The following is an 11,372-nucleotide window of genomic DNA, read 5'->3' as shown; positions in this document are numbered from 1 at the left end:
TATACAGAGCAACCCATACCAAAGTAGTGGTCATTGGTGATTGATAGGAATGTTCACAAGCAATTGTCCTAACCTAGTCCTCCTACTCAAAAACTCAAATTGACATACATTTGTGCATATTTAAAAAAAAAGGGCTCAAAAAGACTTAACTTATGTTAAATTGATGTTTTTGCCAGTGTTAATAGTTCAAGATTCTTTCCATGATTTGTCACTGTATGGTAGTTTTAGAGTACATTTAGCTGTTTGGTTTGTGCATTTGAACCTTGAAACTGTTGCAAATGTTGCTTGTATAATAGGATCGCTTGTAATTAGTCAAAATGATTTTAGCTTGCTGGAGTTTTCACTGTAGAAGGATAACAGAAAATGAAAGTTTGTGCTGACTACACAGAGCCCTTAACTTCAGCCTACACTGTTGAACATTTTTACATCACAATTCATATTCTGGGAAGGAAGTGCGTCATGGTCATTTTGGGTGTGACCCGGTTGCCTCTTTTGCTTTTGCCCATCTTACTGAGGCCAATGTACATGCCAGGGTAGGCGGCTGATTCATAGGCATTGTAGTTGTTCGCCAGAAGATTCTCCTTGAACTTGCATTCATCATTGTAGTGGCCCTGAGAAGAAGAGGAGGGTAAAAAGATAGGAACAAGAAAGATTTGTTAAGTCAGCATTTATCAGTATTTAACTTCTGTCACATGGGAATTTTTTCTCTCATCAGTAGATATTCATTAGCCCTACACTGTATTTAGCCAGTATCTTGCATGGATAAGTCTAAATATGTTTTACATTCAGAGACCCTGCACTTTTATATTCGGCAATACTGATGTAGTATTTCTACATCACCATAAAGGATGCAATTGAACCATAGACTGACACATATAAAGAGATCGCATTGCCCTAAACAATGACATTGTTTTTTTTACTCACCTTGCCTGATGCTCATATTTATTTAACAATATCACAGGATAACCAATTTAGGTTTTAGAACTCTTCAGTGTAATCTGTTTCTACAGTTGTGGTCAGACGTTAATTAAATTATTTTGTTAATTTAATTATTTCTGTTCTTTTTCCAAGGTGGAGTGATTGTGCAGCACACCAACCTTTTTTGGATTTTTTTCTACTCCACAAGGGCCAGAATTATACATACAGACTCAAATATATAGATACAAATACAATTTAATAAGTGGTGTTGAAGGTTCTACAGTGTCTTAACTTGACAAGGCCAAGGCATATTAATTGTTATTCTTGTTAGTGATCATGATTGACTACAATTGGTAGTTTGACTTTGCCAGTATAAAAATGATTTGTCTGACAGCACTCTTTGGCCTGACCAATACTCATAACAATGGGAAAGTCCAAGGAACACAGTGAAGATCTAAGAAGGAGATTATAGATTAAGTTGGGAAGGTCTCTTGGAGTCATTTCTAACATCAAACAATTGTAAGCAAGTACAGATTATGTGGATGTGTTACCACTTTGCCAAGGTCTGGGAGAACACCCCAAGTGTCATCCTCAGATGAGAGGACACTGGTTAGAAACACACCCCAGGAAGTGCAAAGTGGTGAACTTGACTCATTATGAGAGAGAAAATCTTTACAACAAGTCATCAGCTTTCACTGAGGTGAAAGCCGGCATCCAGACACCTAAACAAGGATAAAGAGACTAAGAGAAACAAACCCAGGCAGTGTGGTGATTGCAATGGCACCCCCCTCTCAACAGAGGCACCAGAATCACCAGAGTCCAAACATCACAACACAGGACGGTGATAAGAACCCAAGTGGCCAGATAAAGGCAAGGATAGAGGAAAGGGAGAACCACAAAGCCCAGCCGGCCAGACCCATCTGCCCTCACCCATCCCCCAGTGAAAATCACCCATACCACTTTCCCATTTTTTTTTTGGTTATATATAATATATGGAGTCTTTTATCCAAATCTGTTCCCCAATTTCCCGATTGGAGAACATCTATAAATTATTATAACTAATACAATACATTTTGCAATTGTCTGATTGGAATTTTGTTTTTCTTTTAACGTGTGAGCCCCATCCACCTGTGTAAAGGGATTAGTGAAATGCATTAAAATGGAAGGCAGGTGGGGGAAGGGAGAGTGAGATGGGGGGCCATGCACATTCCTGTAGATGGCCCGACCCACCACGTGACCTCCCACCACCAATCCAAGCACTTAGCAAAAGTGGGAAGGAAAAACTCCCTTTTAATAGGAATAAACCTCCAGCAGAACCAGGCTCAGGGAGGGGCAGTCATCTGCCACGACCAGTTGGGGGTGGCAAAAGAAGATAGCAGAGGGAGACAGGACAAAAGATACACTGTGGAAGAGAGTTTAAAAATAACTAATGATTAAATGCAAAGGGATGTACAAACACATAGAGGGGTGAAAAGGGGAGAATGAAGAACAAACGCTCAGTGCATCAGGGGAAGCCTCCAGCAGCCTGGGCCTATTGCAGGGTAACTAAGGGATGGTTCAGGGTCGCCTGATCCAGCCCTAACTATGAGCTTTATCACAGGGGTCTCAAACTCAAATGACCTGGGGGCCACTGTTGCTTCTCTCATCTCAGTGGAGGGCCACTGTGTTATGTACTAACACAAGCACTTGTACTAATATATATATACAATACTATACTATATATACACTTGTACAGGCTCTGAAATGTACTCAAAGTAAGAAAGTGAAAGTAGCAGGTTGTATAAATGTTTAATTCATTGAATGAATCTCAGCATCAGCAGCTTTGATTCAAACTCTTTTCTGCTACACTGATGTAACCTGTAACTCTGACCATGAACACAGACACTGTGCACCAGTTCAACACAGAGCTTTACTGTAAATACAGTACAGCAAACTGACCTGTTTTCATACAATCTTTGAATTACACAAAGTTAGCATACCTCAGTTTGTTTTGCCAGTCTTTACTTTTAAATCTAACCTCACTTCTTCCTCTCCTATCCTCTTTCTTACACCTTTCTCATTTATTTTATTCATCATTTATTTTATTGTTCCTACATCACTGTTTATTCAGTATATGGGTGCATGTTTTCCGCTATAAGCTCACATGTTGCTAAATGCAGCAATTTGATTGGTCAGATGTTTGTTTGCTTGTGAAAGTCAGAAAAATCGAACTTGATCCAAAAAAACAAATGCCGCAAATTCGTCCTGTGAAATGATGCAGTTGGTGTGAACAGCTGCATTGAAAACATTCACACAAAATTTATGTGTCCGGTGTGTAAAGGCCTTTCCACAGGTATGGGAACCAGTGAAGGTTGTGACATGTGTCAAGAGTGAGTAACAGATCTAACGGAGAGAATCCGCCCATTTTTCAAAATAAAACGTCGTTAAGACTCATAATAATTAAAACAGAAATAATTAATTTTTTTAGTGCAGCCCAGTACCAAATGACCTACGCGCTGGTACCTAGGGATATCTGATTTAAATTACATGACAAATGGTTATCTTAATTGAAGGGGAAAGGAAAATTTAAAAAAGTAACTTAAAGGGCCAAATTGTATTATACTTTTGACATCAATTCATGGGCCGGAAGCAGGGGGGGGCGGGGGCTGGAAGTGGCCAGCGGGCCGGGAGTTTGAGACCCCTGCTTTATCATAAAGGAAAGTTTGAAGCCTAGTCTTAAAAATAGAGAGGGTGTCTGCTTCCTGAATCCAAACTGGGAACTAGATCCACAGAAGAGGGGCCTGAAAGCTGAAGGGTCTGCATCCTATTCTACTTTTAAATACCCAAATCCCAAATATAGCACTTTGCTCTGTTGGGATGATATGGAACTTTGAGGTTTTTAAGATAAGATGGGGTCAGATTATTCAAGACCTTGTATGGGAGAAGGATTTTAAATTTGACTCTGGACTTAATGGTTTTGAAGGGTTTCAGGGAGCTTTTAGACCAGCCTATGCAAAAATATACAAAAAGTAAGAAATCAGGAAGGGGGCAAATACTTTTTCATAGTGCTGCAACATCCCAGCCAGTTCACAGATAACAGTGCTTCACCCCCAGCATCCACCTTTGCAAATCAGTGTCAATTTGAGGTGACCTTTTCACACTACAAATGACTGACTTTCTGTACCCACAGCTACTAAAAGAAAAACAAGCAAAATGTGTTTATGTATGTCCACCACACACTCTTTCATATACATGCCTCTGTGAGTCACTGTGTATATTCCCTGATCCTCTGCACTCCATGGTGTCCTGTTTCTGGCCTTTGGCATGTGTCATGTTTCTTTTTCTGTGCCGTATGTGAGCACTGAAGCTAACACATTACTGCTTTATCGGTGAGGGGAACTTATCTCTTTATTTTTGATAGCAGCCTTACAGTTTATTTATTGGAACCTTTGTAAGATTGAATATTAAGAATATTAAGACTTGTGAATGTGTAACACAATCTTCAGTTGTGTATGCAAGTCTGTCTATATAAATCAAACCTGTGTACATATAGGACAACAGCTGATGATTAACTGTGTGACTAACTTGTGTTTAGCTTATGGCTAAATTAGCAACAGTGCACACTCAAACAGTGGCCTACTAACAATTTATCTGTGGAATGTACCCAGAAGAACTGTAACATGAGAGTAAATAAGATTGGAGGGGACAGCATTTTTACTTCTTATGAATTTTAATAAAACTAATAATTTTCAGGTCTTAAAGTTTTAACTGAATAGCAAAAGTTATTATTTTCTTTTCAGAAACCTTAGTCTTAAAAGTAAAATAACCTGTGCCAAAATCGAGCGGTACATCAAAGCCAAAATGACACCAAGAGCAGCTTTTAAAAAGGTTATGCAATCATTCTGATAAAATCACCCACTGACAGTCCAAATAACTGAACACTCCTAGTGAGAACTATCACAAATAAGGCACGCTTTTTTCAACATTAAATTAAACAATTAATAACAATCAACAGCAATTAAATTCATTATTTTGTAACTATCACCCAAAGGGATTGCTGACTACCACCACCAACTAACAGTCATTTCATTCTGCCATTTTAAACCATAATTTAACACTTAACAGGTAAACTGTTTATTCCCATCTAAGGCTTAATAGATAATATGAAGACTGCAACATTTAGCAAGAAACCCCTGCATGAAATGAAGCCAGTTTCACAATGTGTGAGGAAATATATTACAAATCTTAGTGAACAGTTGATGGGGGAAGGTGACAGCATAGACTTATGTGTTAGTGGAGAGCTTTTGACCAACTCAAGGCACGCACCACAAGCCCATATATGCAACAACAACATTCCAGCTGGATGGATGGATGGATGGATGGTGATTCTTACCGAGCCATAGAGTTTCCCTTTGTCATTCATGGCAATGAAGAGACCACTTCTCACCCCATAGAGAGTCACCACTCCTCTCTCCACGGGAGAAATTTCTAGAAGGGCTGGGGTGAAATGTGAAAAGGATCAGGAGTATCAAAAATGAAAGAACACACTAATGCATATTAACATCACCTCCAAAGTGCTCCATGTCTAAAGTACAATATTTCTCAGTGAAACTGTTCACTTCATATAATGAATATTGGCACTTTCACCATAGAAAACAACATAGAAAACAGCTTCTATATTGTAAGATAATCTTTGTGTTTTAGTGTTCCAACCCCAGTGCATCTACTGGGTTTTGTTTTGAAAGTTGGTGTTTTCTGACATCTGTACAGGATTGACTCTAAAGGGGTTAAACCAGACACACTTACACTAAAGGCCTGCCTATAATATAAATATACAGCTGCTGGCCATAAAATTAGAATATCATGAAAAAGTTGATTTATTTCAATAATTCCATTCAAAAAGTGAAACTTGTATATTATATTCATTCATTACACACAGACTGATATATTTCAAATGTTTATTTCTTTTAATTATGATGATTATAAATAACAACTAATGAAAACCCCAAATTGAGTATCTCAAAAAATGAGAATATTGTGAAAAGGTTCAATATTGAAGACACCTGGTGCCACACTCTAATCAGCTAATTAACTCAAAACACCTGCAAAGGCCTTTAAATGGTCTCTCAGTCTAGTTCTGTAGGCTACACAATCATGGGGAAGACTGCTTGACAGTTGTCCAAAAGACGACCTTTGACACCTTGCACAAGGAAGGCAAGACCCAAAAGGTCATTGCTAAAGAGGCTGGCTGTTCACAGAGCTCTGTGTCCAAGCACATTAATAGAGAGTCGAAGGGAAGGAAAAGATGTGGTAGAAAAAAGTGTACAACAACAGGGATAACCACACCCTGGAGAGGATTGTGGAACAAAACCCATTCAAAAATGTGGGGGAGATTCACAAAGAGTGGACTGCAGCTGGAGTCAGTGCTTCAAGAACCACCACGCACAGACGTATGCAAGACATGGGTTTCAGCTGGGTTTCCTTGTGTCAAGTCACTCTTGAACAAGAGACGGCGTCTGAAGCGTCTCACCTGGACTAAAGACAGAAAGGACTGGACTGCTGCTGAGTGCTCCAAAGTTATGTTCTCTGATCAAAGTCAATTTTGCATTTCCTTTGGAAATCAAGGTCCCAGAGTCTGGAGGAAGAGAGGAGAGGCACAGAATCCATGTTGCTTGAGGTCCAGTGTAAAGTTTCCACAGTCAGTGATGGTTTGGGGTGCCATGTCATCTGCTGGTGTTGGTCCACTGTGATTTCTGAGGTCCAAGGTCAACGCAGCCGTCTACCAGGACGTTTTAGAGCACTTCATGCTTCTGCTGCTGACCAACTTTATGGAGATGCAGATTTCATTTTCCAACAGGACTTGGCACCTGCACCCAGTGCCAAAGCTACAGTACCTGCTTTAAGGACCGTGGTATCCCTGTTCTTAATTGGCCAGCAAACTCACCTGACCTTAACCCCATAGAAAATCTATGGGGTGTTGTGAAGAGGAAGATGCGATACGCCAGACCCAACAATTCAGAAGAGCTGAAGGCCACTATCAGAGCAACCTGGACTCTCATAACACCTGAGCAGTGCCACAGACTGATCGACTCCATGCTAAGCTGCATTGCTGCAGTAATCCAGGCAAAAGGAGCCCAACTAAGTACTGAGTGCAGTACATGCTCATACTTTTCATGTTCATACTTTTCAGTTGGCCAACATTTCTAAAAATCCTTTTTTAGTGTTGGTCTTAAGTAATATTCTAATTTTCTGAGATACTGAATTTGGGGTTTTTAATTAGTTGTAAGTTATAATCATCAAAAAAAAAAGAAACAAACATTTGAAATATATCAGTCTGTGTGTAATGAATGAATATAATATACAAGTTTCACTTTTTGAATGGAATTACTGAAATAAATCAACTTTTTCATGATATTCTAATTTTATGACCAGCACCTGTACATCCATTTCCCTGACTGCAAAAACAGATATGTGCATTGTTGGTTTGAATTTATCTAAGTCCAATTTGTTCTCATAAACATGATTAGGAGTCTTCCCTTTTCTTATGTATGCTTACATTCAGGAGACAGACACTCTCCCAACTTTTAGGATTATGCTTATAATTAGGTTATAGTTCAGGTGATTGGGAATCACATCCCTTAGTTTTGTTGTTATTGGTTCAGACTACTAGTGGATTTCCCTCACTGCACATCTCTGTGCATTTTATATATCACTGCTGCATGTCATTAACTTTTGTCTTCTCTCTCATTATGTATTTTGTCCTGCTCTGTTGTGATCTCTATATGCTCCTCTTATATCTCTGCTTGGGGATGCCTGCCAATTTTAGGTGATTTATTTTACTGTTATATTAACACTACATCAAATAATTAAATTATATAGCAGTTCAATACAGCGTCTCAGGTAGCTTTGTCTGGTTCAACTGTTGATTTCAGCTCACTGCTCCTGTCTGTGGACCAGTGGTTTTTATGTTTGTAACCACTTAACTTCCATCTGTCTATTTAACTCAGGGAGGAGAAATGTCAGGTTGGTGCAGCAGGTGAGTTTAGAGGGAGGTGCGTTTGGTTCTCTGTTGTCATTATCTGAAAGACTTGGTTAACTTTGTGGCTGGCTGTATCTGGGGTTACATCATCTGTAATCTTTGTGTTTTAGTGGTCCAGCTCCCAGTGCCTCTACTGGGCTTTATTTTGAAAGTCTGTGTTTTCTGATATCTGTACAGGATTGACTCTAAAGGAGTTAAACCAGAAACACTTACACTAAAGGCCTGCCTATAATATACATGTATGTCCATTTCCCTGACTCCAAAAAACAGGTTGTTGGTTTGAATTTATCTGATAGAGACCAATTTGTTCACATAAACCTGAGTAGGAGTCTTCATTTTTCTTATGTATGTTTGGATTGCATTGCAGACACCCTCCCTACTTTTAGGATTACAGTGTAGTTCAGGTGATTGTGAATGTCCCTTGATTTTGTTGTTATTGGTTCAGACATCTCTTGCCCTCCAAATGCATTTTATATGTCACTGCTGCGTGTCATTAACTCTTTCTCTTCTCACTCATCCATCCATCCATCCATTCATTCATTGTCTTCCCCTTATCCTGTTCAGGGTCACGGAGGGGCTGGAGCCTATTCCAGCTGACACAGGGCGAGAGGCAGGTTACACCCTGTACAGGTCACCAGCCTGTCACAGACAGACAGTCATTTTAGAGCAATTTAGAATGACCAATTAATCTAACCACAGTAACTGCATGTCTTTGGACTGTGGGAGAACCGGAGTACCCGGAGGTACCGTGCCACCGTGCTGCTGCCCGTGTTCTCGCTCATGTAGTTTGTATTTTGTCCTGCTCTTTTGTGATCTCTATATGCTCCTCTTATCTCTCTGCTTGGGGATGCCTGCCAATTTTAGGTGATTTATTTTACTGTTATATTCACACTACATATAGTGCTTTGTTTTTCCCTTCTTTTCCATCCACAAGAAAAGTATGAAGACAAATCTGTCTTTACCAGGCGACGTATGTAACGGCTGATATGAAAGAGACAAAAGACAAAAAAAATATCTCCAGAATTGCTAAGCTCTTAAAACCTAGTTGATACTATTCCAGTCAGCTGATAATCAGAACAGGAAGTTTACAATCCACATTTAAACACATTTCAGTATGACAGCTCATTAATGAGTCTGTGTCCAGTTCCCATGAAACATATTGATCCTGTTTTAAATTCCATTCAGCTGTTTGGCAATTCATTCATTAAACCTGAAAAGGTGTTCCAAACAGCAGTACTACTGCAGTACCAACTCAACAGGAAAGTCAAACACCAAGCCTAAACTTTGCTTAAAAATACAATAGGTTTTATAAATTTCTATGTACATACAGTTTACTGTGCAGGTCGTACCTGAGTTCAAAACTGGTTGTAAGCCTGGTTTATAACTGGCTGGTTTAAGCAGAGAGCCCTGGGGTATTGAGTGCTTCGCATGCTGGTACTCTATTCTGCAGTATTAAACATGAATCCAAACAACCATGAAGTAAATGACCTGGTACTTATTAACCACTTTTCTACTCTAACTGAACACTCAAAGCACTTTTTACTCATTCACACAGACATTCATTTATTATGCCTTTTCCCAGCTGTCACTAACAGTCACACTCTGACTCATCAGACACATTTTGGGGTTTAGTATCTTGTCCAAAGACACTTTGACATGTGAACTGGAGCAGCCAGGAATGAGCCTTATGGAGATGACCCACTCTGCCTCCAGAGCAACAATTGCCCCATGGGCACAAACACAGAAGACTTTTGACCAGTACCCATGGAGTTCCAGTCTTATCTGGGATTTTAAGATGTGCTTGTTTAGTTGATGGGTTGATCTGACTGACAAACTGAGGAACAATTTTCATCTGTTTTGGACTATAATGCACAAAATTAACTTCATGTATTAAATGACACTTAGAAATAGTGACTCAGATCATTTTCTCATAGATTTCTATATTATTGATTTTGCAGGCGGAAGAGTCGCCCCCTGCTGGCCATTAGAAATTTTAAGTTGAATGCACCTCTGTGCTGGCTTTATTTGTCAAACTCTCAGAAGGAATTCCTTCTTAACTTCTTACGAACATCATGCAAGTGCGTGATTCCTTATCTTGTAATGTAGACATACAAAATAATAAAAAAATGTAGAAATAAAAAAATCAAACAGGATATTTACTTGCAAGAATTATGCAACATGATATCTAGTCTTTTGTTAATATTAAGCAATAAATATTTTAATATCATTAGATTTCATGACATTTCATCATTTTTTTTTAAGTTGAAGAAGCAGGGAATGACAAGATTACTTACTGTATCTGTTTTCATTATGCATGCCTGTGATCTTCCCATTTGGTAAGACCTGAATGTGGAAACCGATGCCCACATTACAGTACAGCCTTCTGAGCCTTTTTATCCCCAGCAGGTATTCTCCGTCTCTCGCTGTCACTTCCCTCTTGTCCCAAACATTGCTGCTGGGTGGAACCAATGATCCAGCACTTCGTACAGTTTGTCTCACACTCCTGATAACTGGAATAGGAGCAGAGGAGCTGCACAGGACAATCCCATACAGAAGAAGCGGGAGCTTGGACCTTGGCGATGACATGCTCTACCCACCAATCATAAGGTACACAACTATTGTGTTTTGCTTTTCCAACTGAATGTTCACTTGTTAAGAATTAAAATGGGCATAAAATCTTTAGTACTAAGAGAAAAACTATGAAGACAATGCCTCAACTGCTGAACTCTTTAAAGCCCAGTGAACAGTTTCAGTATGCATATTTAGACATGTAAAAAAACACCCCGAAACCCACCAGGGTCGAGTTTGCCAATGATTTGTCTCCTGTTTCTTAATTTTGCTTTCTCCTCAGGTGGATCCAGCAGACAGAGAACACACTTATATGTACCCCAAATTACATCACACACCACCTGCTATCTCATATGTCTATGAGTCACAGATGCCGTAGAAGAACACAAACTGGGATATCAATAAAATACATTGTGACAGAAAACAAAGAGGAACACGCAAGTACACAGAAACATGGTAAATAATGATAAAACAGTCTGACAAAAGTGAGGTTTCAGGAAATAATATGAAATATTCAATTTCAGTGCCATATGTCAGGATAAAATTGAGAGTATGATTAAAATGGTGAGTGGGCTCATTTAGAAAACAGAAGCCAATGAGTCTAATAATGAATTAAATGTGGTGTTGAGGCTGCTGTTTTCAACATCTGCATGAATATTACAGTCACCTACCATAATCATTTTATCTTAACTGAGCACTAAATCTGATAGAAAGTCTGAGAAATCACATAAAAACTCAGAGTAAGGGCGAGGTGGGTGATAGACAGCAACAACTAAAACAGGTTTTTGGTTTCCAGTTATGGTATACAAGGCTAAGAGACAGTATGGCAAATATCAAATATGATCAAATATGACAAACATATCTGAGC

General features: G+C 39.1%; 1 protein-coding gene across 1 annotated transcript; it reads right to left on the bottom strand.

Moving 5' to 3' along the window:
* Positions 1-434: 434 nt before the first annotated feature.
* Positions 435-10,522, bottom strand: LOC115786556 (fibroblast growth factor 4-like). Its single transcript, XM_030738744.1, has 3 exons — positions 10,231-10,522; positions 5,291-5,394; positions 435-611 (listed from the first exon to the last, which is right to left on the bottom strand). Exons 1-3 carry the CDS (start codon positions 10,520-10,522, stop codon positions 435-437), a joined length of 573 nt encoding a protein of 190 aa, XP_030594604.1.
* Between the last annotated feature and the right edge of the window lie 850 nt (positions 10,523-11,372).

Source organism: Archocentrus centrarchus, chromosome 10 (genome assembly GCF_007364275.1).
Source record: "Archocentrus centrarchus isolate MPI-CPG fArcCen1 chromosome 10, fArcCen1, whole genome shotgun sequence".
Lineage (NCBI taxonomy): Eukaryota > Metazoa > Chordata > Actinopteri > Cichliformes > Cichlidae > Archocentrus > Archocentrus centrarchus.
This window is presented reverse-complemented; position numbering and strand designations above follow the sequence as displayed.

What these genes read in the sequence shown, in the direction of transcription:
- LOC115786556 (XM_030738744.1), bottom strand. Translation starts at nt 10,522, where the DNA reads ATGTCATCGCCAAGGTCCAAGCTCCCGCTTCTTCTGTATGGGATTGTC. An exon ending in GCATAATGAAAACAGATACA is followed by an intron (nt 5,395 to 10,230) that starts GTAAGTAATCTT and finishes ATTTCACCCCAG; the next exon opens with CCCTTCTAGAAATTTCTCCC. An exon ending in AAGGGAAACTCTATGGCTCG is followed by an intron (nt 612 to 5,290) that starts GTAAGAATCACC and finishes TCTTCTTCTCAG; the next exon opens with GGCCACTACAATGATGAATG.